This window comes from Cynoglossus semilaevis, chromosome 17 (assembly GCF_000523025.1).
Source record: "Cynoglossus semilaevis isolate Cse_v1.0 chromosome 17, Cse_v1.0, whole genome shotgun sequence".
Lineage (NCBI taxonomy): Eukaryota > Metazoa > Chordata > Actinopteri > Pleuronectiformes > Cynoglossidae > Cynoglossus > Cynoglossus semilaevis.
Window position 1 is genome coordinate 7988659 of NC_024323.1, and position 26343 is coordinate 8015001.

General features: G+C 39.5%; 7 protein-coding genes across 9 annotated transcripts in view; 2 read left to right on the forward strand and 5 right to left on the reverse strand.

Annotated features, from left to right (window-relative positions):
* Window positions 1–1453, reverse strand: part of uqcrc2a (ubiquinol-cytochrome c reductase core protein 2a) — a 4778-nt gene extending 3325 nt beyond the window's left edge. The window contains exons 1-6 of the mRNA XM_017040230.2: window positions 1352–1453; window positions 781–861; window positions 525–674; window positions 362–426; window positions 214–270; window positions 5–101 (exon numbers count right to left, since the gene is read on the reverse strand). Of these exons, the coding sequence (XP_016895719.1) occupies window positions 5–101; window positions 214–270; window positions 362–426; window positions 525–674; window positions 781–861; window positions 1352–1384 (483 nt within the window). The 5' untranslated portion in view covers window positions 1385–1453. The remainder of the gene's footprint in view (window positions 1–4; window positions 102–213; window positions 271–361; window positions 427–524; window positions 675–780; window positions 862–1351) is intronic.
* Window positions 1454–1886: 433 nt separating this feature from the next.
* Window positions 1887–7518, reverse strand: LOC103393026 (kelch-like protein 20). 3 transcript variants are annotated; one of them, XM_008329828.3, is made up of 12 exons: window positions 7435–7518; window positions 6275–6585; window positions 5756–5890; window positions 5463–5654; window positions 5220–5363; window positions 4698–4884; window positions 4180–4326; window positions 3924–4052; window positions 3557–3733; window positions 3328–3474; window positions 3039–3204; window positions 1887–2744 (listed from the first exon to the last, which is right to left on the reverse strand). In XM_008329828.3, the coding sequence occupies exons 2-12, from the start codon at window positions 6563–6565 to the stop codon at window positions 2591–2593; spliced, it is 1869 nt and encodes a 622-aa protein (XP_008328050.1). In that variant the 5' UTR covers window positions 6566–6585; window positions 7435–7518; the 3' UTR covers window positions 1887–2590. The 3 variants fall into 3 exon arrangements, with proteins under 3 accessions (XP_008328050.1, XP_008328048.1, XP_008328049.1); XM_008329826.3 differs by lacking the exon at window positions 7435–7518 and adding an exon at window positions 6926–7074; XM_008329827.3 differs by lacking the exon at window positions 7435–7518 and adding an exon at window positions 6825–6979.
* Window positions 7519–7624: 106 nt separating this feature from the next.
* Window positions 7625–9895, reverse strand: anks4b (ankyrin repeat and sterile alpha motif domain containing 4B). Its single transcript, XM_008329825.3, has 2 exons — window positions 9639–9895; window positions 7625–8783 (listed from the first exon to the last, which is right to left on the reverse strand). The coding sequence occupies exons 1-2, from the start codon at window positions 9797–9799 to the stop codon at window positions 7658–7660; spliced, it is 1287 nt and encodes a 428-aa protein (XP_008328047.1). The 5' UTR covers window positions 9800–9895; the 3' UTR covers window positions 7625–7657.
* A 628-nt stretch (window positions 9896–10523) lies between these two features.
* slc25a17l (solute carrier family 25 member 17-like) lies at window positions 10524–14700 on the forward strand. The gene is made up of 9 exons (XM_008329823.3): window positions 10524–10800; window positions 11334–11394; window positions 11728–11794; window positions 11949–12100; window positions 12205–12321; window positions 12443–12588; window positions 12977–13072; window positions 13211–13293; window positions 13395–14700. The coding sequence occupies exons 1-9, from the start codon at window positions 10726–10728 to the stop codon at window positions 13537–13539; spliced, it is 942 nt and encodes a 313-aa protein (XP_008328045.1). The 5' UTR covers window positions 10524–10725; the 3' UTR covers window positions 13540–14700.
* Window positions 14701–15002: 302 nt separating this feature from the next.
* Window positions 15003–18274, reverse strand: dxo (decapping exoribonuclease). Its single transcript, XM_008329824.3, has 7 exons — window positions 18064–18274; window positions 17331–17794; window positions 16974–17200; window positions 16484–16703; window positions 16253–16388; window positions 15550–15644; window positions 15003–15464 (listed from the first exon to the last, which is right to left on the reverse strand). The coding sequence occupies exons 2-7, from the start codon at window positions 17786–17788 to the stop codon at window positions 15332–15334; spliced, it is 1269 nt and encodes a 422-aa protein (XP_008328046.1). The 5' UTR covers window positions 17789–17794; window positions 18064–18274; the 3' UTR covers window positions 15003–15331.
* A 49-nt stretch (window positions 18275–18323) lies between these two features.
* whr1 (winged helix repair factor 1) lies at window positions 18324–20655 on the forward strand. Its single transcript, XM_008329822.3, has 7 exons — window positions 18324–18470; window positions 18787–18882; window positions 18993–19135; window positions 19217–19455; window positions 19741–19838; window positions 19957–20104; window positions 20310–20655. Exons 2-7 carry the CDS (start codon window positions 18789–18791, stop codon window positions 20353–20355), a joined length of 768 nt encoding a protein of 255 aa, XP_008328044.1. The 5' UTR covers window positions 18324–18470; window positions 18787–18788; the 3' UTR covers window positions 20356–20655.
* A 149-nt stretch (window positions 20656–20804) lies between these two features.
* On the reverse strand, window positions 20805–25693 carry LOC103393020 (ras-related C3 botulinum toxin substrate 1-like). Its single transcript, XM_025064253.1, has 6 exons — window positions 25323–25693; window positions 24341–24412; window positions 23782–23899; window positions 23508–23570; window positions 22818–22977; window positions 20805–22736 (listed from the first exon to the last, which is right to left on the reverse strand). The coding sequence occupies exons 1-6, from the start codon at window positions 25355–25357 to the stop codon at window positions 22606–22608; spliced, it is 579 nt and encodes a 192-aa protein (XP_024920021.1). The 5' UTR covers window positions 25358–25693; the 3' UTR covers window positions 20805–22605.
* Between the last annotated feature and the right edge of the window lie 650 nt (window positions 25694–26343).

Consider the following 26343-nt stretch of genomic DNA (forward strand, 5'->3'; position numbering starts at 1 on the left):
TAGCCCTGTCGATCTTCACCCTGGACGTGAGTTCGCTCACCTCCCACGGGCGAAACTCCTGGGCTGTAGTCACATTGACCAAAGTCTCCAAGAATAATTCTCTGCACACAAAAATACAAGCGTGGTGAGAAAGTCATCTGGAATCAGACAAACTTTGAAATGTAATTTTGTCAAGAGAACAAGAAATTTAGCTGAGAAGGGACAAATAGGTACAGGTGATCTCTCAGACAGGTGGCAGTGTAGACCATGGTCTCACGTGAAGACGTCACACTGCAAACACAGTTAGTAAATGTGTGGTTAAAATTGTGTCTGTTTTATTTATTGCTACAGGGACTGTTAATGTCCAGGTTCTCTCACTGACCTCAGGCTGCCGCCCAGTGCTTCCAGACTGCGGCATATCTTCAAGCCAGATGCATTTTTATTTGTCTAAGAAAATAAACTCTACATATTGAAGTAAAACTTCTCTTGGCTATAGAATGTAAATGTTGAAGGGCGTTCCAGAAATAACTTTTCATAAAAGTTACCAGGTTGGCTGCCAAACGCAAAACATGTGAGACACCAAGGTTCTCTGCTGTCTCATAGCGGCTTCCTGCTTTCACAAACAGACCCACATTGCACAGCGGTGAGTGGTTCTCCAGAGATGCTATCACCAGTCCATTTGTGAGTTTGGACACCTGGCACACCAAAAGAAACAGTTGTTGGAGAATTATTGTCATTCCATTAACGTGACATTTGGAGGGTCTTTTTTTTTTTACATTACACTGTTTTTTATACACTCACTTGGACATCTTGAGGAGCTGGAGAGGCTGTTGTGGAGAATTTCAGGGCTTCGACACTCCTGGCTGCCGCATAGCACCGTTTCTGTAGTAAGACATTTTTCCAATTTTCCAAAACACATCTTACCACACAGCTTTTGTGGTAGAACATTAAACGCGGTTGTCTTTTAATTATCACACATACACAGTATGTAGTGCCTCTCAGTCCAAAAATAACACGTCCTGAAATGACCCGTGCCAACACAAGTCACGCCTACTTGACATGTATTGCAATATCGCAATAAAGTATCAGACAAATACCACGGTTTTATTAATCAAACTGAGGGGGTTAATGTAATATACACATTCTGGCTAAAAGGGGAGGTTCAATATGAGACTGGTCGACCCATAATAAACGATTGTTCAATGGTGTGTTTACATGGAAAACACTCACACTTCAGTTTCTGTTTTGTTGCCGTGTTACAGTGACTTAACTGTAAAACTGCGAACTGGCCGAAATATAAATAAATGTCTAAAACTAATAAAATGTAAACTCATGTCCGTGTCGCTGGAAAGCGAGAAAACCCAGGACTCACAGGAACTGCGTTCAGAGAGCGAAATCCTCTCATGCCTGTCAACCCTCTTTCCTTCTGCTTCAACTGCTGTTGATGACGACAGTTACGACTGGGACTACCCACAACCCTTTGCGCACAACAAACGACGAGAATAGTCCGTAAAGATTACTTTTACTATTATTTATAGTAAAAACTTACTTATTAGATTACTTTTTTACTATTTACTTTTTCCGAATGAAGAAATATATATTAATTTCAATTTATTCAAAATTATATAAAAAACATTTAAGCAAATATCAAGAAACAACTAATCAAGAGTACACTGTTGTTCATTCAACTCTTTCAAAACATCAATTTGTTCTATTTACCATAATCTTCACCACAGACGAAGTCGCCATTAAATATTTGAATTTAAAGTTTCAGTTAATGTACACTTTTTAGTGGGGTAAAGAATTAATTTATACCAAGGGATATCTGCAGTAAAATTCTACACATTCACAGAGCTACTTTCTGTAGTCTTGTTCTACATTCTCACACATGCACAGACACACAAAAACCAATTTAATAATATCTTTATTAGAATCTAAGTCAATTTAAATCCAATTGAATGCGTGAGGCACACTACATTACAAAAATATACTCAACAAGTTACACGTAATAAAGACAGTCATTTAAAACTCTTGACTCTGAATTACAAAAACATGACACAAATAGATTTTTCACTGGTAATTTTTTAAATGTCTTTTCAGTTCTTTGGCCCACACAGCAGCTTTTGAAATAAAGAAATAATGATATACTTGTGTTTTTTTGAAAAAAAAAAAAATTCTCACAGCTTATAACACCCCAATAAATACATCAAACAACAATGATACAAAAATACACTATGTTGGCCAGATACACCTTCACAGATTAGCGCTGCTCAGACATAACCACATCTTGACCATGTTCACATCAAACAGGAAATGAATTCAGATTACAGACCAAGTGGTTTAACGTAGTAACATGAAATCATGTGTGTAAACATCACTTTTTCCTTTTTTCTCTGCACCAACAGAGGAAATTAAGTGAGTGAGACTCCTTTAACAAGTCTGCACTAATTCAAAGACACTGCTAGGCCACCAGTAACAGCTCCAACAGCTCTGTGCTATATCTGAGAACAACTTCCCAGTCTTCTGACTTGGCAGCTCAGAGCTCTGTTGTGCACGATCTCTGAAGAGGGTGCAATTAATAACCAGGAAAGGTCCTTCATGGCGTCTCCCCTCAATTGTCATTTGGCGTTCCTGGACAGCTCATGAAGATGTCCTTCCTAAGCTGCAGTGACACACAGCTGAGCCAGCTACGACTGGTGGGCATCTCCCCAACAATCTCCCACGTGTCCGTCTCATCACAGTACCTCTCAATGGTGTCGTGATATCTGTGTGTTAAGTGATCAGCTTTAAATATATATTCTATTACGACTCTGCCAAGCAGACTGATTAAAAAAAAGGGAAAAAACAAACAAACTGTCAACTATTAACATTATTAATTGAATTAATGGCAGGGTAACTCCTCAATAATCAGGATTACCCATGATTATTACTAAATATTTGTGATTATTATAAATAATTGTGGATTATTATTACTAAATATTTGTGATTATTATGAATAATTGTGGATTATTCGTGAATTATAATTCACATTATTCTTATTACACTTCTGAAGGACTCACCTGTCCCAGCCTTCTTCTCCTCCAAGAACATATATTTTTCCGTCCACGACGGCAGCGCCAGGCCGATACCGTCGTTCTTTCATAGGGGCGCACATGGTCCACTGGTTGGTATTGGGATTGTAACACTCCACCTTATCTGTGTTCTCTGTTGAAGCGTGCCATCCACCTGTTAGGAGGGATTTCAGAATGAACAACAACCAAAAAAAAAAAATCACATCTTTGTAGAGTCCTGGGAACTGAATCTGTAAAATGTTAAAGACTGAAAAAACAATTTGCAGGAAGATCATACCTATAACATATATTTTTCCTTTCAGCGTACAGGCTGCTGACCCAGAGCGTGCAATCTGCATCGGGGTTATATCTGTCCACACTGTGGTTTTAGGGCTGTAAACCTGGGCTAAGTCTGTGCCATCGCCGTCCTCTAGAACTGCGCCACCTACCAGGACAAAGAAGAAGGCAATGGTGTATTTAAAACAATTCCAACAGTACTTCCTGATAGAATAGAACACATTTCATACCAGTTACATATAGCTGTCCATCCAGTGCCACCACAGCAGGACTGGTGACCGCCATTTTCACCGATTCTGTAAACTGCCAGGAATTGGTGTGAGGGTTATAGCACTCCACCGAGTCCAGGCGAGATCGACCCTCCCAGCCTCCAACTGCATACACAAAGCCATCCAGCATCACAAGGCCTAAACAGAGAGAGAGAGAGAGAGAGAGAATGAACTCTCTGATACTCCCTATGTAAATAAAGGTAAAAAAAATATTTTTTTTTATCTGTACTAGTATTTGGACTTGTATGTGTATAAGTTGTCAGTAAATATCTGTAAGCTTAAAGTTTAGTATTATTAGGCTTTGGACCAGCAGGTGAGAGACACTAACCTAACTCAGAACGAGCCACATTCATCGGTGCCATCTCCATCCAGGAGTCGAAGCAGGGGTCATACCGCCACATCTCCCTGCTGGCTGAGCCATCGGGAAACTCCCCTCCAGCCAGATACAGAGTAGAGTCTATGGAGGCATGAGGAAAAGAGGGTGGGGTGGATGGACATTAACAACAGAATTCACACTACATCGGAGACAAATATCCAATCAGAGAAGAGGAACAGTTTGAAACACAGCCGTGTAGCCTCCTCACCTGACACGACCAGCCCATGTTTGCTGACAGCGAAGGGCAGACACGCCAGATTCTTCCAGTGATTTGTCACAGGATCAAAGCTCTCCACACTGCGCAACACCACCTTGTCATCCTCCCCCCCGACTGTCACAATCACTTCAGCTGTTCCTGTTGCCATAGCAACATGAAAGAGAAGAGAAATGGTTTACCCAAGTCATGATTCCAATAGCAGTGATTCTTAACCATAGAGCCTTGTACAGAGATCGTGGTTTCACAAGCTTTCATAACTCCCATTCATACTACAATGTCAAAGTAAAAAATAATAATTGTGGAATTAAAAACACACTATTTTTAATATTTAAAAAAAAGAAGTAATTTTACAGAACACATCGAAGGAACATGAAGAGAACTGCCTCATACCTCATGCTAAAAAGTACACCATAATCTTCTTCCTCTGTTTCCTCCCTCATGTTAACATCAGGTGTGAGGCTGGCCAATAATGAAGCATGGGGAAAAAAACACGTGTGTGAAACCTTTACCTGTGGACCTGCGAGGTCTGGCTCTGGGACAGAACAGTTCTCCTCTACGGTCCTTCAGCAGCAGGTAGTCCTTGGCCTCAGAGATGAGCCTCTGACAGGCTTGGTTCTCCTTCACCACGTCTAGAGACTCGATCACATCGTGGAGGTAGTAAGGGCTGATTAGAGGCAGGCGGATGTGCTCAAGGACCTATGGGAAAGAGCGGAAAGGAGTTAGCTTCTTTCTGTTAGCTCCTCTTTACATCAGTAACCCAGTTCCTCCATTGTCAGGTCAAGTCAAATTTATGTGTAGCTTTGGTAGCCATCACCCCTGGCAAAGAAAGAAAACAGGAAATGTGGGAGACAACAGAGGGGAGAAAAAAAATGCAAACGGTACAGTTGTAGAGTGATTTTATTAATTATTTAATAACAAATACAAATAATGACAGCAGTGTCCATGTAACAAATAATAAATATAATTTATAAATTATAATTATTATTATTAATAATAATAAAAACATCTAAATAAACAAAAAACAATCTGACCTTTTCAAAGCTCTGCTTTCGAGAAGGGCATTTATTCAACCACAGCACAGCGGCCTCAAAGACCATCTCCTCTTCAGGCACGTTGAGATGGTCGCTGCCGATGATTTCAGTCAGTTTGTCCACACACAGAGACAGAAACTCCTCCTGGGGTGGAACGAAAAGATGAAGAAGCAGCTTAATTAATTAATTGTGTGTGACAAGATGTTGCAGATCTGCTAATACATGTCTGCGTGTTCCTCTCACCTGCTGATAAACACTGCTGAAGTGCTCCAGGATGTAGTCCATGCTGCGTTTCTCCAGCACCTTACAAGAGTGGGCCTCAGCGAAGCAGTGAATCCCCACACAGTTCATCTCATCCATCTGCCCCTCCATGAAGCGACAGCAGGCCTCTCTGACAGCCATCACGTCCAGCAAGTTGGCCGCTGCCAGGAGAGCCTGCAACAAAGAGACTGTGTTCAGGACTGGAAGAAGAGGGAAGGAAAAACAAGTGGGAATGATGGGGTGAGCGGGACAGGGGGGTTGTTTGGTAGCTTTACCTGAACATTAGCTTTGGAGATGTAAACCTCGGATGTGTAGGCATAGCTCACCAGCATGCCAATCATCTGAGGTTCAACTCCATTGATGGCAACTCGCTCCTGTTTGGACTCGATCAAATCAGTGGAAAACATGGCCTGTGGGGACACAACGTTCACAGCTGTTTCACTTTTTATCTTACAACAAAGGCTGCACAATTGTTCAAATTTTGATTTGGACTCAATAAAAAAAAAGACTTGAATGCCTCATATTCACATTTATGATGCCACTTATTTGACAATACTGTGTTTGATAATTTTGTTTGTCCTGCTTTCCAGTTTCATAGTTTACAAAAGTTTCATATTTTGTTTCATTTTTTATATTAGTGCAGTACTTCATTTTTAAAATATTCCTACTCTTAAATGTAATAAAAGCAAACTATCGGGACAACCTGGCTTTTGGCTCATCTAACATGATCCCACATCTAGACTTTGACACTTTGCTACATTGACACTTGAGTCATAGTCCTGTGTTCATTTCACCTGGAAGTAGGAGCTGAAGGAGGCCAGCACGATGCGATGACAGGGAAACTCCTGTCCTCCGCAACACAACGTCACGTCACAGAAGGCGTTGTTGAGCCGCAGGCTGTTGAGGCCCTGCAGGACAGTGCTGGGGTGTCTGCTCTCCACAAACAGGTAGTCCTCGCTGCCGAGGGAGGCTGCAGAAAAGGAGGCTGCAGGAGCAACACCGCCGGTGTCCGCTGGCACCGGGAAAGTGGCGTTCATCGCGAAGAGAGATGGCAAACTGACGTTAATGGCAATTATTTCAGCCATGTATCTCTCTCGGTATCAACCTGCGAGTGAAAGCACAGAGATTCAGAACACTTTTGCCGCCGGTATTTCAAACATCACTGCGATCTGGACGAGTGGTCGTAATTATTATTCTGGTGAACAACCCCTCCCCGACCCAAAATTAAGAAGGAAAACTGTTAAAATAGCAGAAGAGGCAATGGGGCAAAGAGATAATATGCGATTTTCTATTAGCTCACTAATGAGGCTTAGCGAAGATGAACAGTAACGGCGGCAAAAAAACCTTTTTCTCGGTTCAGTCTAAATAGTTGACATGAAACATGCGGTCCTCCATGCAGTGGTGTTAAACTCTCTGCGGCTTCTGTCAACACAAACATACTTTACCTGTTTGACATAATCGTGACTTCTACACCAGGAAGACACGACTATAAGAGCAGGAAAACACCGGAAAACCCGCCCACCACCAGTGCTCAGATGAAATATTTCACCGCATACACTTCCGGTTTTGTCGAAAATCTATTCAACTACAATCCCAAAATAAGTAAACAAATACATATCGTACCACATGTATCACATAAATCACTGTAATATTTATACACAGCCTATAATTCTTTCATTGACAAGCAAATGTATGAAATGAATGCCAGCAGACACGCACACAATGTATTTTGACTTAAAAACGTTGGGACTGGAGACATTTAATTATCATTATTTATTCAACTTTACAAAAGTACTAAATAATCATCCAAAACTAAAATATATATCAATTTAGTAATGCGCAGAAACAATATTTGTGTTCAAGAATATGTATTTGTATCACTAATTAAAATACAGATTTTTTTCAATAAAGATATAGTTTCAACTGTAATACTTTTAACAAACAAACTACAAACCTCAAAAACATCAGTCTGATGTTCGACCATGGTGCAGATTAGATTAAATGGATAATACAAACAAAGCAGTGAACAGTCAGTGATAAATAAATGTTTAATTTTTCAAAACACTTGGCTAGTAATCTGGTATATTCAAAACGAATGGAATTTCTCTCTTCACACAACATTAAAGAAGATTAATGTACAAAGATTAACTGACAATGAATATTTATGTTTCACTGGATCAGAGGCAGCTGTCCTTTATTGTCCCAGGACATTTAAGAGTGTTCTTTCTATGAAGAACAGCTTCCAGAATCTTCTTCCTGGGGCCAAGCTGAATGCGAATGCTTTTCAGATCGTCATCAGAGCAAAGCATCAAAGCCTCCAGGTCAAGGTGCTCTTTATTAAATGCAAGGCCAAACTCAGACAGGGAAATGGCAGACAAGAAAACATCTAAAGGTGAGGATTCTTCCTCTTCATCATCATCTAAACCAAGATCTTCCTGATTCCATGGCACACCAGCATCATTTGTGTCATCGTAATCATTAGCATCTTCCTCCGCTTCTAAAGACTGGTTCTGAATAAGAAAGCCAAGATTTTCATTGTTTCCTGTGGTGACATCATCTGAGTCCATTCCCATCTTCTTCATGAAAATCAGACCTCCAAGACCAGGCCGGTTGAAGATGGATTGTTTGACTCCACCCAATTCTTCTCCATCATTGTCGAACTCTTCTGTTTGTTCTTCATAAGTGTTCTCATCCTGCTCATTAAAAACTTCAACAAACTCTGGCTTCTCATTGGCTTTGTTCTCTTGCTTGAGGAAAATAACATTTCCATCCCCTCCTGACCTCTGCAGTGTGCCTTTATCTTTCTTCCCAAACTTTTTCTGGAGTGTACCGAAGACCCCCGATCTCACAGAGCCAGATTTTACCTTAAGAAGTTCTGTGACATTTTCATTAACATTTGAGATGGTACCGCCGTTTGAAAATGATGAAGCCATGCTGGCCTCAGACATGGACCCAGTGTGGCCTGCTCCATACTGCCTCTTTTCCATCTTGCTCTGGTGTTTCTTATTTACCTTCTCACAGAGTTTAATATGTTTCTCTGCCTCCTTTTCGGCCTCCTTCTTTAGAATGGCAACTTTCTTTGGATTTTTGTTTGTTTGCTCTGACACAGCAGAGTCTAGGAAGCGTACACAGTCCATACGATCACGAGAGGCAGCGACGTCCATTGCAGTGTGAAAATCATTGTCCAGGGCAAAAATGTTGGCACCAAAATTGACCAGGAAGCTCAAGATGTGCATGTGGCCATTAGCTGCAGCATGGTGCAATGGCGTGTTTCCCCAGATATCACACTTGTCAGGGTCTCCTCTGTTAGACACACACACAAAAACAAAATCACTGTTTTTGGTTCTAAATGTATCAAATGTTGTTTCAAATAAAAACATATTCATTTTTAATAGCCAATGAAAAACATCAATTCTTTTAAATAATGAAAAATAAGAAATAGACTACTTAGATGCTATACTTTCATATTATATATAGTATTACAATAACATTGTACCAGCGTTTCCAATGAATAATGGCTATTTATTTTAGCTCCAGACAGACAGACAGCATCGGGGGCACAGTTTGGGCTTTTCAACTTTTATGCTAAAACAAGCTGCCACCACTTCCTGTGAATCTTTGAAGGACATTACTGTAACGAATATATCGTTTATCACGATTAAATATGGAACTATACTAAAAGGGCGTTGCGATAAATAGTAAACTATTAAGTTTGAAAGTCCTCCTAGATGCGTCATTGTCATAGCCATAAAAGCTGTGATCGCTGTACCAGTGAAAAAACCTTACAGTAAATTCATAGGTCAAGTTAACAGCGGACCAAAACACTAACATAAATATTGCTCAGTGACTATTTTCTACATATATGATTGTCTATTATAACTGTATGTTTTAGTATTTTATCAGGATGTAATAATGTGGTGTGAACTTGGATTAAAAGCTCTTTTATTTCATGACATGGTTGAGTTAACATTTGGCTCGACTGGCGCAACACCAGTTGAAACAAGGAATGTAGTTTCTGTTCATTAGAGCGAAAAAAGATTGTTGTCGTTATAATACAAGAGCAAAAAGTGTCAGTCTTTTGTGAAAACTATTAAACACAATTCTTGTTTAGACTTATATTGTCAAACCTAGACACAGGTTTGACAATATAATGCTTACCCTCTGCTGCATATGAGCTGGAGCGCATCCACGTGTCCATGAAAAGCAGCCAGTATGGTGGGAGTCATCCCATCTTCATCAGCAATGTTGAGGTCCCTCCTGGTGGCCTCCTTTAGCAGCTCCAGGTAGCCATCAGTGGCTGCTTTGTGATACCTAGACATCTCTGACTTGAAGTGCCAAGTGTGTCCAGGGACGTCCACTCCTGAAAAGAAGGGCTCAGAGTCACTACAGCAGACCTGAGCAAACAAAACGGTCACTGGGCGTCAGCAGTTTAACAGCTCGAAGCCATAAAACTAAGGCAAAGTCCAATTCATTGTTGGCAGCTGCAGTCAGGCAATGACTATAAGAAAGGAGCACATTCACACATGTGTTTAGTATAAAAATATATGTATGTTTTACTTTTACTACTGTAGATTTGTTGTGTAGCAAATAGCATAACACGTTTTACTGTGCAGTCAGTAGTTGAGAAATTATTTTATGTTTTGTAAAGTAATAATTTCTGCCCCTAACCTCTTAGTAGTTCAGATGGCTGAGATTTCAAAGTAAAGGTAGTTGCTTACTGCTTTGACTGTAGTTACACAATTGTATAGATCGTGGGATAGGAATTAACTTTCATTTATTTGTACTCACCAACCAGGGAATTTGACTCAATTTCCAGAGTACACAGAGCATTTAAGAACATTTTTCAACTATTGAAGTTAAATTGTTATTTAAGACAGGCAGAGGTTCTGAAATATATTATCCTCACACATGGCATACTGTCCTGTTAAACGACACTTTGTAAAACACATTTTGACAGGACTTTTTTCTATCCATCGTTTCACTTGACAGCGGCTTTTTTGTTTTTCCTCCTCCAAACCAGTAGGGGCACCCTACAGATGGAAGACCAGAAGCAGAGGCAGGAAAAGTGCCTGCATTCTCTCTTCTCTCCACTAAATGAATGAGAGCAGTTGTTGCTCGTGAAGTTTCATACACATACTGGAGGTGTATACACTGACTTCAGGTGTGCTAACGGCGTGTGCTGTCCATACGGTGTTTTTCCTTTGAGATCTTTGGTTTGAGGCTGTGACCGACTGACAGAGCAGAGATGTCCGGGAACGGTGCTTTGGCTGACGGCCTGCTTTCTTACGAAACACTGGTTCACGCTGTGGCAGGAGCAATGGTGAGCTGACTGTTTAACAATTTCGTCGGGTCTGTTTTAGTTAAAAATAGGAAGTTACATTTTTTTCCCAAGCTTCACATGTTTACTGTTTCTGTTTCCATATTATTACATTATTACTTTATGTGAACGGCGTGCATGTATTTGCTATTCTGCAACTGTAATGACACAAATGTGCGAAAGGTGCAAAAATAGTATTTGGTCAGTTAGGTTATGAAATCAAACATGTTTAATTTCTCTAAACAGTCACTGAAAAATGAATTATAGCTTCATTGAGCAATCAGACTGCACTTCCATTTGCACTGATGAGAGTTTATTTACTTTTATAACTTTACAGCAGGTAATAAACTATTTACTACATATTTATTAATTTTATTAATATTTACATATTGATTAATCAGGATAATATACTGCAGCTTACTTTTTTTAATTAACTAGTTAATTGAGTAATTAAAGTATGTGTGTAATAGTACATTGTAAAAACAAATAACACTTATTGATGCCACTTTGTTTCTTTTTTTTGGTCGTGTGTTTAGGGCAGCGTGACAGCGATGAGCGTCTTCTTTCCTTTGGAAACGGCCAAAATCCGACTGCAGGGTGAGTCTTATCAATCTGGTACAGAGGTGAGCTGATAGCCACTACTCTGAACCGATTTGTGTGAAGGGTTGAGCTTCATCATAACATGGTGGTCAGTATACTGTACCTATAGTTTAAATGGTTGAAGGTGTGCGTTTCCATATGGTGTTGGGGCTATCGAAGGAATAGAAAGTAGTGACCAAATAACAGATCTCTGGTTGTGTCATATCTTATTTTTTTTTAAATGATGGTGCAAAAATCCCTAAAAGCCACACTAGTTATTTTCTACTGTTGATAACACACAGATTGTTTTCATGCATTAACTCATGTCAGAAATAATTTCATTTTTTTTAGTGGATGAGAAGAGAAAGTCAAAGTCCACGCCAGCCATTTTGGCAGAGATCGTACAAGAAGAAGGCCTGTGAGTTTGTAAACACATTCAGACACATCTGTAAATCAACATGAAACCATTGTTATCATTGATCAATCACTTTCTCTTTGTGTCCATGCAGAATAAACCTAATCTAATTTTAATATAATATATTATAATATATCATATATTCTAATGCTTCCAGTGAGTCCCTGTACAGAGGCTGGTTTCCAGTCATCTCCAGCCTCTGCTGCTCCAACTTTGTCTACTTCTACACCTTCAACTCACTGAAGAGGCTGTTGCCTGGTCCAGGATGGTCCAGACCTGGCAAAGACCTCCTAATGGGGATGGCAGCAGGTAAATACAAGTCCTGTCCTGTAGACTCACACCGTGTTCTAATAATGATGCAAGAGTTATTTATGTCCAGTGACAGTTAACAAACAAGCTGTTTTGGTTCTCAGGAGTGGTGAATGTGATCCTGACCACTCCCATGTGGGTGGTCAACACTCGACTGAAGCTGCAGGGGGTGAAGTTCAGAAATGAAGATCTTCACCAGACCCACTACAAGGGCATATTTGGTATGTGAAGAATACTCACTTGCACTACATAGTGTTTACTGTATATCTGTGACTGTCAAGTCAACGGTGTCTGTGTGTGTCTGTGTGTGTGTGTGTGTGTGTGTCTTTCTCTCTCTTTCAGATGCTTTCTCTCAGATCATAGCCAGTGAAGGAGTGGGATCTCTGTGGAGTGGAACTCTGCCTTCACTCCTCCTCATCCTCAACCCTGCTGTACAGTTCATGTCCTATGAAGCCATGAAGAGGAAGATGGGCCACAGAGGGAGAAGAGTGAGCAGAAGAGTTTTAAATTCAGAATAATTTGTGTTCATTCTAATTATTCTCTATTTTCCCTAATGAGTAAAGTTTCAAGACATATTTTATGTTCTAATTTGTATTTAAATATTTCCTTGGATTAGTTTGTAATGAATGACATCCAGTATTTGGCAGATAGTCAATGGGTTTTTTGCATGTTGCCCATGTTTTGTTATCTTTATTTTTCAAGGTGTCATGAACCCTGACCCTCATTCTGATCTCCTTACATTTTTTAAAGTGCAGTAGTGTTGGACGACTGCTGTTTTAGAGTTAATGTTTGATACTTGATAACAGCACTGAGAGGATTTTGCCAAAAAGAAACGTGGGCATGACGGAAATAAAAAATATTTCTCTCTCGCTTCAGATTTCATCAGCAGAGATCTTCCTCATTGGGGCAGTTGCCAAGGCCGTTGCTACAACAGCGACATATCCTCTACAGACAGTTCAGGCCATCCTGAGGGTAAATAGTTTTATAGTCAAGATCAACGCTTTGTTGACATTTTCAATGAATCACAAATGTGTTGATCTGGGGTTAAAAAAGGAACTTGACTGTCTCATTTTACTCAATCTAGTTTTAATGCTCATGTTGTCTTTTTAGTTTGGTCAGTACAAGGATGATGGTAAGGGTGGTTTGAGCGGAAGCATCCTAAAGGTTGTCTCCCTGTTCATGGACAGAATCAAGTGAGTGAATCCTCAAATTACACCACCTGACATCAGTGACAGACACCGAGAAAAATACAGTCGACGATCGTGGAAACAAACTTATACTGTTTGTCTTACAGGAAGTACGGTTTCCTGGGTCTGTACAAAGGTCTGGAGGCAAAGCTGCTGCAGACGGTGCTGACGGCTGCCCTCATGTTCGTGGTGTACGAGAAGATTACGTCAGCCACGTTTAAAGTCATGGGTTTGAATAAGAAGCTGAAGTAGCCGCGACACCCCTGCTTTACTAAAATGCACTGTTAACACGTGTTCATAAGTAGGATATGCCGACGCAGCAGATGTAGCACACAGATGCCTTTTGACACCGAGGATTCCCACACTGGCCTGTAAAATAAAGTTGGCAAGTTTGTGTAAAGAAAAAAAGTTTGACATTTAGGGAAAAGTCACTTAAAAGACTTATTTCACCACATATATACTTTTATTGTGAAAATGCTTTAATACTAGTAAATAGTAAATCTGTAATTTGTATCAGAGGGTCAGTATGTTGTTTTAACGCAGTCTATTGCACAGTTGTCTTAATGAAATACCTCTGGAAGTAATGCATTAGAGCCAGTGCCTTGTCAAGGCCAGTCAAGTTGAATCGAGTGAAGTCGTATTCATAGAGAATAGTTTCCAAACAAGCAGATACCTCATTTTCTGGAGATTCAGTTGCTGCTATAGCCTGCAAAACAAGGACCTCTTCTTTCACATACTGTTTGTTCCAGTAGCCGCTCACCTGCTTAGCACGATAGCATTTATGATAAAACAAAAATGTGGAACCTAAACCCTCGAAGGCAGTTTTTTAACCCTTTTATAGCCACATCCTACTGTACTACATTCCACTCAGCAGTACACTCTAACAATTGTATAGTTTTTGTATTCACAGTACTTCTTTCATTCCCATGAACACAACGCTGGCACGTGTTATGTCCAGAGACTCATTGGCATATAGACACCCTGAGCCTGGGTTGTACACATAGCTTCGAGTGAGCTGTGATGCATTTTCCCCCAAAATGTCAAACTTTTTCAAAATGTCACAAGTTAAAAAAAGCCAAGTTTTGGGAAGCTAATTCAAAACATTAGCTGTCCTACTTAAATTTCCTGGACATTCCGCCTATGCAGTATGTGCCTTTTAATGGAATTAAAACAGTTGAACTGAACAACTGACATGAAGACTGTTGATGACCTACACGGACCATGATGCATTGCATTCCCCATTGACTGTTGATTCTGTTATGTTGTAGTGTTTGTCGGGGTCTGTGTAAACTGTTTTTCTCCATTGTTTAACCAGGTGTTTGTACTAAGGGCAGTCTGGACTTGTCAATGTACTCAGTACATTGAGTGTGATTGATTGACAGTTGCTGTGTTTTACTGAAAGTGTTTGAAAAGATAAAAAATTAGAAAAGGAAGCCCAGAAATAAACAGTAATTTATTAAAATCTGTCTGTATTTTCCCTCTCTTTGCAGAGGGTTCAGATGTTTTTGTAAAGCAAAGACCAGACCAGGTAGATGGCAGTAATGAGTCTCAAAGGCACAGATGTGCAGCTGTAAAAAAGGAAGGGGATGAGTGGGACCAGCTTATGAAAGTATGTTTTATATAATATTTAAAAAAAACTGTTGGTGTAAGATTTCTGAGACCAGGGCTATATTTGAAAATGGGTGGTTGGAAATAGACAGGAAATGATGTTTAAATACCAAGAAAAGAAACATTTATTTAAAAAATACAAACTTTTCCATAGAGTTCTACAGTTTTCAGGACACTGATGCTGCATTTAGTTAACTTGCTTGAAGTTTTTAAAGAAGTGTTGTAATATAGTTTAAAACCAACTTATGACTGTTTGTGAGTTTAATAAGTGATAGTAAATATTAATAACCTGAAAATATAAAAGCTTATGAAACTACTCGTCCTATGCATGGAGTTGTTTTTCAAATATTTCATCAGTGTAACCAAATGCTAAAATGTTGATAAGAAATTCTCTAATGCAGGAAATATTACGTCAGAGCAGCAGGGATTTCATCGATCAGTGGTGGTCCGGGTCTCCCTCACTGGTCATCTCCTTGATGTACCAGTGACGAAGGAATGAATAGTGGGAGTTTCTGTGAATGGAGTAGGTCACATCTCTGCGAGGATCCCAGGAGAACAGATACACCACACTGCAGGGGAGCACAGTGACATGTTAAAGAGTAATAAAAGACAAAAAACCCAAATGATTCACAAAAATGAGTTTTCGTCACTCACTCAGGATCGTCTTCAACAGCCACGTGTTTCACAAACGTCAGAAAGTCGCAGCAAAAGTTCATGCAGACAGTCGGCTTCCAGCAGTTGTGTTCATTCTGTCGACCAAGGACAGATTTTAAAATGACATACAACAATGTCAAATAAAGAATGACACCAGCGTCATCCTTTGTCATATATAGTGCTTCTTTGTTGGGGTGCTTTTTATGTTTAATTTGGTCAGTGGTATTGTATGAAGAGACGGTTACACCTCTCTGAATTTCCCCTCTGCAAATATTGCATGTTGCTGTGTGGTTTTCAGTCGTTTCTAATGTAAAACAGTGATTCCCAACCACTGTGCCATGGCACACTAGTGTGCTGTGCGTGAGTATTAGGTGTGCCACGGAAAATAACCCTATTTCACTTATTTGGTCTAAAGATATTATTTATATATTTTGCAAATATTGTTTCTTTGATTGTCAATGTGTGACAGGCACAGCAATTAAATACTCGTCCACTAGGTGGGAGCTGATGGCTGTGAAAACTAAAAAAGAGAATCAGAGCTGTTGGAGAGTGCCTTTGTTCAATTCTTGCGAGTACAGCAACATTATCTTTAATGACAAAAGCCCAGGACTACAACTGTGCAATCACACCCTAGATTAGAGCAAACATACTTGTTTCTGTGACACAGGTAGGATGAAAATAATTTCACAGAAATGTACCACACCCTGATGAGAGAGGAGATCTTTGACACGTGGAAAGTCTCCACAGAAACGACAACACCTTCCTCATCCCGAAATCCTGCCACCACCCGTGGGACCCCGGGAAGAAAGCTCTGTGCCCACCACTTCAGCAGTTTGAACCTAAAGATAAGACAAATCCCAAACATAAACATACAAAACTCTCTCTACATGACTTCAAATGGAATGATGGGATATGTTACTGTGCCGTCAGTCACCTGTGGAAGTTGCTGCGCTGTTTGGGCGTGCAGATCTCAGCAGAGGTCTTCAGCTCCACATAGCAGCTGGGTGGAGGTGGAGCGTCAGGATCTTTATCTCGACAGTCCACCTCACCAGAAAACAGCAGTTTGTGGTCTGCCAATCGAGTCTGCACCACTGTGCAGAAGGCCTCGTTGGTGTTGACCACTCCACTGGGGTCAGGTAGACTGTGGGTGTCATCTACAGGGGGCGATAAAGGTGAGAATTCAACTTATTTCACTTTTCTTATTTCTTGTCAGTAAAACGTTTTACAGCACCTGCCAAATTATTAACCAGAACATCTGGAGTTTGCTCCAATAGTTTACATGTTGATGAGTCGCTGGGCAGGAGACGTAACCTAAAGTTTCTCCTCGGATTAGAAAATGTGATAGATGCTGCAGTAGTGGATAACACCTACAGGGATCATGAAATATCCAGTATTAAAAAAGCATAATTTCACTGTGGGATTACCTGTGCAGGTGTACTGTTCAAACTTGTAGCCCCAGTACATCATCTCCTCGTGCCTCTCAGTGCGGTTTTCCTGTTCTCTGCGAGCAGCTTCTGTTTCCACCTCACTGATGTAAAAGGTGCCTCTGAACCTGGTGACGGCCAGCAGCCAACCTTCTCGTGTCTCATAGGGAGTGGTCAGCAGTTTTGTCAGGTGACCTCGCCATGTGACAAAGTCAGCGTGTAAAAGACTACAACGTACAGAGGTCGATGAAAACAGTTCAACAGGCACAAAGATGGATGACATTAACAGTTGCTAGATTCAAAAACTAGATGATAAAAAACAGGAAGAAATAAATTCACTGTATGTGAATCAAGTACCGTGTTGAGGGCGCACTTGGCTGAAGCTTCAATCTATTGGCTAAAATCCAGTGCAGCATGTGATCCAGCTTCTCTTTCACACCATCGTCTCTCTTTCTGTAGCGGTCTCTGTATCCATCCCGCAGGTCAAAGTTTGGATTTCTGTCAGGTTCCACATAGTACCTCATCTGTCTGTTGTCATTGTAGAATCTCCGCTCAGAGTCCAGGGAAAAGCATCCAATTTCAACAGGCTGTTTGTACAAGGGAAAGTCTTTTTCAAAATGTTCCCGTCTGGTACTCAAAGTATGAGATGTCACAGGAATTTGTCTAGCAGCAGATTCTGATGGATTCTGGTAGTGGTTTGGTTTTGAGAGTTTCTTCACAGAAGAACTTCTCCAGTTGTCATTTCTTTCTCTCTTGTGTGCTGACTGGTGCTGGTGATTGCTGGAACTGGGATTATGGGATTGATGGTGGTCCATTATGACCTAATAGGAAATTTACATTGGGCAAAAAAACAAAACAAAACACTGACACATTGTGGGATTATTTATTTTTCCTTAAACCAATAAAATATATTTAAAAATGTTTATACTAATAATGCTATAAAATCAATGTTCTTTCAGCAAAATAGGGGGGTTGTTATTGTTTGTAAAATGATACAAATATGCATTTATTGCGGTTAAAATTGAAATAAGTTATATCTTATCAAGTCATAACTAGAATTTGTGTTAAAATGAAATAAACGAGTTCCTACCGTTGTCAGCAAAAACAGCAGTTGCAGCTAGAAGCAGCTACAGTTACACTGTAACATGATCAGAAATAGATAAAACGATAGGTGATCATAGTACTGGTATGACGCGAAGAAAATGTCTGTTTATGATAGATGTCGATCATAAATGTGTTATAAAAACAACTACAGTTTCGCCTTCGTCAGGAAGCTAACTATGCTAACACCAGACTGGAAATGTATTTATAGTCGCACCACCTCCCCCACACCGCTAGATGGAGTCAACGGTAACCAGTGTGACACGGAAAACAGCTGAGTTGTCTGACTCAGTTCGATTTAAACCAGTAGAGGAAACACTATTGTTCGTCGTTTGTTGATGAACGAGGGTAAAATTATGAATTAAATCCCATAAAATCGACTCCATTGGACACCAAGTAAGAATTGTAATCATTGTGCCTCTGTGTTTGTGCTCACTAAAACATATTGATTGTTTTTGTTAGCCTTTAGCTGTGCTAGCTTAGATAACCAGAATTTTACAGCTTGTTTGTCAAAACTTTTAAATTTCAGAGTTTAACTCTTTAAACAATTTTGATGCTGGTGTTTTACTAAGGAATTGTAAACAGACGTTGCTCCTGTAAACAAACAATAACGTTATGTTAATTATATAAGTTAAAATGTCTATCAATGTATATTTAGGGAGCATATGATTGATTATTCGGTTGATGTTGTCGCCACCATGTCATCCTCCAGATATGAACAGAAAACGGGGGCTGATTTCAGACACATTCAAAGTGAAGAAAAGAAGAATTGGCTCAGAGAAGTTTGGAACCGCCAGGGTTAGAGATGGTAAGCGGAACGGAGATTATTTACCTCGTTTAATGAACGAATTTAAAATAATTTTGTAATAATAATCTATAATAAATGTATTTATTCCGTTCTATCTATTTGTTTGAAAGAACCAACTGATATCAAATCCACACTGGAGTACATCATGACACTGTTTCCCAGGAAGATTTTCAATGATGCCTTGCCAAAAATTGTACTTAAGCATCAACTCTACAGTTTACACAACGATAAGACACTAGTCGACAAGGAGGTGGTGAGTAGGTCCTTGAGTCACCTTGCCTATCAGTGCAGAAAAAAGGCACATTAGTGCCATTAACACTGCTGTGTTACACAGAACAAACTGCGAGAAAAAGCAGAGCTGTTGATGTTCCAGCTCGGGTTTGATACAGAAGCCTTTGGGCTGACTTTTGCTTCCGACTACAAGGCCAAAGTGCTGGCAGGAGAAGAGGGCAAAGTGACTCGGGCGACAGTCGAAAAATTTCTGGAGAAGTTGCTGACATCTTCCTGTATTGATCTTAGCTTCAGTAAAGACAAAATGCTCAGAGAGTTCCTCTTCACAGACTCAGAGATAACGTAAGTATAATCCCTTGTGTACTATTCTCTAATTTCTACATATAACTAGGTATATTAACTACAAAATCTTAAACACCAACCTTTTAAATGGCAACCATTGTGTCTGGGTTAAATTTTCAATCAGTCAATTATGTTTAAAAAGTGTTAACATATCAACGCCTTTGCACTTGCTAAAGATAAATAAGTGTTTATTTAATTATTATGAACTGGAAAGGTAAATGCTGTTATCAGGATTAAAAGGGCTTTAATATTCCTGAGCACATGTCCTACTCCTTGACCTCCCAGGCAGCTGGTAAAGTCAGGGGTCCTGACTGTGAGGGATGCAGGCAGCTGGTGGCTGTCCATTCCTAACTCTGGCAAATTCACCAAATATTTCATACAAGGTGAGCATCAGGTAATGTCAGTAATGTTTTCATGTATTCATATCACTGCAACAACAATAATTTGACAATTCCTTCCTAATGGCTTGTTTTTAAACACCCTTCTGCTTTTCTTTTTTAGGTCGTAAAGCTGTGCTCGGCATGGTGAAAAAGTCCAAATACGGCGAGGTCCTGCAAGCCGAGCTGGAAGGACGAAGGACGACGTCACAAGTCAAATTTCACATGAAATATCATATTCATGACATTGTGGGTGCAGATTTGGTGAAAAGGTACATTTTTTTAATAATAATTTTGTGTCCGCAGTTAGTCCTTGTATCAAAAGAACAGGTTGTTTGTTCAGCTGCTCTCTGATAGTAGTTCAGCAGTCTTCTGTTATTACCTTAGATTTACTGGGACCTTCAAAAAGAAACCTCAGTGTTACAAATCAAATATTTAAAATTTTAATTGAATCACTATCTTTGTTTTTCTCTAAAGCATATCAACAACTTCAGGAACATTGTTGAGATTTGTCGACTCCTGAGAAACTGAGATGAGAAACAGTTGAGGTGGGACAGATTTCAACGGTCAGTTTGTGATGAACTAAAGACACTGGGTTTTAGAAGATCAATATGGCTGAAGAAATGTTTGGATAAAGACTGAAATGAATTTAATGTTAAAAAAGACCTTTATATTTTGTTTGCCAAATTATGTGTATAAAAACCTTATAGGTTTATGTATTGTCAGTCAACTTGTTGACACAGCTTGACTTACAACAAATATTTTTTCCATGAAATGTTATTTATAAATATGTGCCTGTCATTAAATGCTGTGTTTCAACTGGGTTTTTGTGACATCATGGAACCACATGTAAGAAAGAGATGGCGCTACACAGTCCCACAAGTGTGGCTGTGGCAAACCGTGTGTGTGTGTGTATACCTATGAAAAAGGACATTACGTCTTGCAGTGCCAACAAAGTTAAACGACCAGAAAGTTTGTTTTTCCCTGGAATTTATTGGATTTTTCAAAAAGTTAAGATGTCTTTCATCCATGAAACCAAAGAATCTCACAACATTGGCTTGAAATAAAGCAGAGCTTCATGTCAGAAGACATCACGAAGCAACATGTACTTAACACCTACTTGAGTAGTTCAGATACATTGTCTTGAGTAGTTCAGATACATTGTCATAATATAACTGTAGCATTTATAATCTTTGTTATCAGTATATGTTGCACATGTGATTAACATTAATAACCAAAAGCAAATAAGGGAGAGAAAGGTAGTGTTAACTTTAGAGGTAATTAAAAAGGATAGTCATAGTGTTAATTGGACAATACAGCAGGAACAGTGTTATCTCTGTGGGAAAAAAAGATAGAAAATTGTACATCACAATGATAACAATGGCTACACAGTACAGGACACCAGAGCCAACAGTAGATATCTTACTGTTATGACACAGATATTATCGCTCAGCCTGAGGTGATACTGGTTTAAAAAAAAAACAATTATGCTGCAAAAGGTTTCTGATAAATGCCCTGAGAGCATTAAAGTTGCTCCTGTACCCCACCACCAGATATTTCCAAGGGAAAGTATTACATATAAAGGCAAAAAAAAAAAAAAATACATCATGTACAACAGGTCCAAAGAGATAAAATACTGAATTAGATTTAATATTTAAGAGATGAAATGGGGTGTTATTATCAGCAGATCTTTGCACAATTCTGTTTTAGTGGGTCTCTTGTGTAAGTATTTCATTAGAATGAATTAACATGGACCATGTGCTAGGAACTGGAGTGTAAATGCTACACGTGCAGTCTTTCAAGGCACAAGAGCTTCACAGATTTATCATGCTGGGCCTGGGTCAATGCTCTCTACACGAGTTCTCAGCCACCATACACTTGCAGTAAAGCTTTTGTATAAGGCACACCCTAGCTGCACACATAGGTGTCCTGTAAGGATGTGGTACATGTTGCACTGCACTTGTAATGCCGTTTTGAGCATTTTATGAGGTAAACGGCAAGACTGAATGACAGTTCTTAAGGTTTCACTGCTGCTGTATTTTTCCTCTACTGACACTTTGACCTCTAAGCGGCAGAAGCCTAGACCTTCTCATGCTTGTTTTTTTCCTGAGTTAAAACAGCAGACAGGTACTTTTTTCCCTCTCCATTTGCCATATTTTGGTTGGCATCATCAGTTTTGATAGGGTTCTCTTTGGCAAACATCTTGGAAAGTACAGCTTTCTACTGACCAGACTGAGGTACCCCGAAAATCCCAATGCAGAAAGCATGACCCAGGCTTTAACATCCTCGTGAACAGTGGATGCCCCTGCAGTGGAATATCATATATTTTGCAAGCTAAGCAAACAGCTGCAAGTCAGTACTGTTTTCTAGAGGTTTAAGACCCAACAGCACGGTTTAATTTTGTTTTGGCTTAAGTACAGAAAGTGATCGAGATGTATTTTGGCTATGTTTCTTTTGCCACAAAGGCAACCAACCAGAGACTGTAAACAAAAAAGAAGATCGACAACCAGTGGAAGCAACAAACAGAAAGACATTCCATTGTTCATTTTTACCTATATAACACCTTATACATCTAAAAAGGCCTTTAAAAAACTTCATGACTGTTTTTCTGTACAGTACAACATGAACTGAAATAATTCAACCCTGAATCTGATACCACGATAAATACTCCAAGAGTAGTGTGTTGGTGTAAGTGTTGCAGATACACATATAGGAGAAAACAAACTGAAGTACATTTTTGTTTGAGTGGATAGTGTAGAGCCTCCTGTGAGTCCTAGAGAAGAGAGCAGTTTTTCTTCTTCTTCATCACAGATGAAGGACAGAGGACGGCACGTATAGCCTCATCAAACACAGTTTTAAGGCCACGCTGAGTCAAGGCTGAGCACTCCTGATACTTGACTGAACCTGGTGGAACGACAGAGAGTTTAGCAGGATGATGTCATCATAAAAGCTCAGGGTGAATGATCAAATCAAAATGGCTGTTACCAATTTCCTTGGCCATTGCCAGTCCTTGAGGATAGGTGATTGGACTGAGTTTCTTCTCCCTCAGCTTTTCTATGGTGTCCTTGTCATCTCTTAGATCCAGTTTGGTGCCCACCAAGATGATGGGAGTATTGGGACAATGGTGTCTCACCTCCGAGTACCACTGCACCAAGATCACATCAATTAAAAGTTGGACATTTGACTGTTGTAGATTCCTGACAATCTCAAAAGCATAAAGGATTGTTTCAGTAAATTAAAAGGCTGGCTGTGAATCAGTGGGTGGCAACGGTCAACTTCCAACTTAAAGATGAGGGGCTGGAGCTTGGCCTCTGTCAACATGACAATGTGTCTATGGACCAGGTCCCAAGTAGATATAATAGCAGCTTGTGATTACAATAATTGAGCAAATTAGCCAAAGACCTGCTAATGAATGTTAATAGAAAAAAGCATTCTTGTTTCTTTTTTATGTAACCAGAGAAAATAAGTTTCTTATTTGCAGCCCATAACAGTGCATTTGCTTGTAGTTAACATTAACATCTGCTGCTGTTTCCTGCTAAGCCAGTTGAAGAGACATGACTACTGGGTCCCAACATCTGCACAAACACAGCTGAAACCAAACCTTTTCAATTCTTGACTCAATGTGGATGATTTTACAACGCTGACTGGATCCCAGACAGATATTTATCAACTCACCTTTGCGCGGACGTTTTCAAACGAGGCGGGGCTCACCAGTGAAAAGCAGATGATAAATACATCCTAAAAAATAAAACAAACAAAAATATTATGGAGGCTGTGATCATTTCTTCCTGTTGGGAGTAAGTAGAATAAAACCTTATTTTTAGGTTTGTTCTGCAAACTTCACAAGTGGAATACAGGTATAAATAAAATTCACTTTGGAGCAATCGATGCATGAGTAAGAAGCATAATCAGTAAAACACAATACTGTGTTGCCAAACTGCTATTGTACCGTCTGAGGGTAGGAAAGTGGGCGCAGACGGTCATAATCTTCCTGTCCTGCTGTATCCCAAAGGCCCAAGTTCACCGGTTTTCCGTCAACCATAACATTGGCAGAGTAATTGTCAAACCTAAGAGGAGGAGTGATATGAGGAGCTGTAAATAACAGTAAAAACACGTTTTCATGGATATGCAGGGTGTTTGTAACCCCCCAGTTCCTATGCTAAACCTGAAATGCTGTTTGGTGACTACCTGCTGAGTCAGGCACTGTAGACTTATTGGACAGATACAGATCTCCAGTGTCCTGGCTGGTCTGAGTTAAAATAACGTTCTGGTTTTTATTTAACTTTGTGATACCATCCACTGCCTAAATCTCTGCTGCAGACAACTGTGTGGATGGGAACCTGTTCTGCAGAAAAGGAAATATCCCGCAGAACAAGAATGTTTCTAAAATTCCCTAATTGTCTCAACAGAAGTAATAGTGGAGAGAACTCATAGAGAGTTCTGATTGAACTTAAGTCTATCATCAATAAATGAACAATTTATATTGGGCTGCATTATCATGTACTTACACTGTGGGGATGTACTCTCCAGGGAAGGCATTGGTGGTATAGCTGATGAGCAGGCAAGTCTTACCCACAGCTCTGGACAAAAAGACACAAAATGGAAAAATAGGTTGAACCTAATGTTTTCCCTCAGAATGACAGTGCTTCCTAACCTTCTGGATTCAATTTTTTGTAATCTATACACAGGTCACCAGAGCAAGACCTAACTATTTCACCATTTCAAGTAACCCATGTATACTCAAAGCTAACAATTATTCACAAGTAAAAAAAGTTATATATATATATACTTGTATATATATATATATATATATATATATACATAATAATAAATATAAATAAATAAATACAATTTTTAAAATGGTGAAAAAACGTCTGACCAAATATGGTGGAGAGGAACTTAATTTAACAGTTTGGTTGATTGTGATTCAGAAAGGCTGAGAACCACAGTTTTAAATCACACTGTTGGCCATTATTTAAGTCACTTTGAGCCACCCTAATGTTGGGACACCTGTTGGAGAATGTTTGTAGAAAAAAAACACACACGTTTTGAACTGTTTTATTCGAGTTGATATTTTTTGATTATCGCTCACATGTTAATATAAAATTTGAAGAAAAAAATATCAATGCCCTACATATTATTCAACGAGTGACTAACTACTGACACATTTTAACTCCAGCTTAGGGGATTGGAAGAGGAGCCCAGAGGTGTGTGAGTCACCCACGTTTAGAGAAAAACAGTTTAACTGGGTTACATTAGTTTGATATCCACCGATCTCCCTAATGCTAATGTGTAATGCAACCGTAATGTCACAGCACCTTTATGAGGTAGCATAACAAACAGGCAATGTGAAAGATCTGCTGCAAACTTTTTCTTTTTTAAATATTTTTGTATCTTTACTCATGACAGTGAATGCCCAGGTCACACGAATGACAGTAAAGTTTAAAGAAGAATGCAACTAACAGTAAGCGTTAATGACAGTTCACTTACCCGTCACCTACAACGACACACTTTATGGCCTGCATTGCGCCGCAGCAAATGGAATGCTGAGTTACCCCAGGTAGCTGACGTTAGCTCTGGTTTCCTTTGTCCGGGATCGTTATCTGGTGAAACGTTCCAAAAACTTCTCTGAAAACAGTCTTTGAGCGGACAGCAGGGATTCAGGGTCCGTGAGACAAACTTACAGTAACTTGTATTAGACTTTAGCTTGAGTTAAGTAAGAAAGCCCCTCCCGACATTCCCATGCTTTGACTCTACTGATCTGGAAGCTGTTGTAGCAAAAACAGCGGCCACCACCCCTGAGGAAAAAATGAAGGCAGACACCGCCACAACTAGGACTTACTTCCGGGTGACATTCCCACTGTGTCATACTTTGAAAAGAACAGTTGGAAATCACCTGTTCCCAGGATTATGATGACATTAAAATATAATTACAGCTAGTCCAATGGTTATGGACTATTAAAACAAGAAGGACAAGTTTGAGTGTGGCAAAGAAATTAGGATCGACGTCACCTAAGTCAACATCCCTACATTACTTAGATTTATTATAGAAACACCACTAAACCAACAACAGAGAGGACAACGAAAACACTAACGTTGTTTTTATACTTTATTAATACTACTTCTACTACTACTATAGATTAACAGAGATAAAATATAAAATCCATTTACTCCTGATTTGAGAGTCCCCTCGGTAAATATCTAAATCGTTGCTGTTGTTATTTTTATTTGGATTTATTACTCTGTGGAGGCTACTTAGGTTCCTCATTGCTGTGCATAAGCTAGAAAACAAACAAGCCGTATAATGAATTTACTGTAGCCCAGCACTGGACATAAATCTGAGTATGCTTAGGTAAATTTTTACCTTTTTATAGAGTACAGGTAAATCTAATTATTGGTTGGTAAAACACAAAATACAGAATACTACAACTGTAGTATCTAAATTAATTGTAGCCAATCTTGTTTCTGATTATCTACCAAATAAAAGATAATTAATTTTATTGATATGGGT

Bases quoted from the DNA above. Each gene is read 5' to 3' on its own strand.
- LOC103393026 (XM_008329828.3), bottom strand. From the start codon at position 6,565: ATGGCTGAAATAATTGCCATTAACGTCAGTTTGCCATCTCTCTTCGCG. The intron at 5,891-6,274 runs GTGAAATGAACA...GTGTCCCCACAG, and splicing joins CCTTCAGCTCCTACTTCCAG to GCCATGTTTTCCACTGATTT. The intron at 4,053-4,179 runs GTGAGGAGGCTA...ATGCCTCCATAG, and splicing joins ACATGGGCTGGTCGTGTCAG to ACTCTACTCTGTATCTGGCT.
- anks4b (XM_008329825.3), bottom strand. From the start codon at position 9,799: ATGTCTAGGTATCACAAAGCAGCCACTGATGGCTACCTGGAGCTGCTA. The intron at 8,784-9,638 runs GTAAGCATTATA...TGTGTCTAACAG, and splicing joins CAGCTCATATGCAGCAGAGG to AGGAGACCCTGACAAGTGTG.
- slc25a17l (XM_008329823.3), top strand. From the start codon at position 10,726: ATGTCCGGGAACGGTGCTTTGGCTGACGGCCTGCTTTCTTACGAAACA. The intron at 10,801-11,333 runs GTGAGCTGACTG...TCGTGTGTTTAG, and splicing joins ACGCTGTGGCAGGAGCAATG to GGCAGCGTGACAGCGATGAG. The intron at 11,795-11,948 runs GTGAGTTTGTAA...TAATGCTTCCAG, and splicing joins ATCGTACAAGAAGAAGGCCT to TGAGTCCCTGTACAGAGGCT.
- dxo (XM_008329824.3), bottom strand. From the start codon at position 17,788: ATGGACCACCATCAATCCCATAATCCCAGTTCCAGCAATCACCAGCAC. The intron at 15,645-16,252 runs GTGTGGTACATT...CTTGGTCGACAG, and splicing joins AGATCTCCTCTCTCATCAGG to AATGAACACAACTGCTGGAA. The intron at 15,465-15,549 runs GTGAGTGACGAA...GCTCCCCTGCAG, and splicing joins GCTGTTGAAGACGATCCTGA to TGTGGTGTATCTGTTCTCCT.
- whr1 (XM_008329822.3), top strand. From the start codon at position 18,789: ATGAACAGAAAACGGGGGCTGATTTCAGACACATTCAAAGTGAAGAAA. The intron at 19,456-19,740 runs GTAAGTATAATC...TTGACCTCCCAG, and splicing joins TTCACAGACTCAGAGATAAC to GCAGCTGGTAAAGTCAGGGG. The intron at 19,839-19,956 runs GTGAGCATCAGG...TTTCTTTTTTAG, and splicing joins CACCAAATATTTCATACAAG to GTCGTAAAGCTGTGCTCGGC.
- LOC103393020 (XM_025064253.1), bottom strand. From the start codon at position 25,357: ATGCAGGCCATAAAGTGTGTCGTTGTAGGTGACGG. The intron at 24,413-25,322 runs GTAAGTGAACTG...CTTTTTGTCCAG, and splicing joins TGTGTCGTTGTAGGTGACGG to AGCTGTGGGTAAGACTTGCC. The intron at 22,737-22,817 runs GTAACAGCCATT...TCGTTCCACCAG, and splicing joins GGCAATGGCCAAGGAAATTG to GTTCAGTCAAGTATCAGGAG.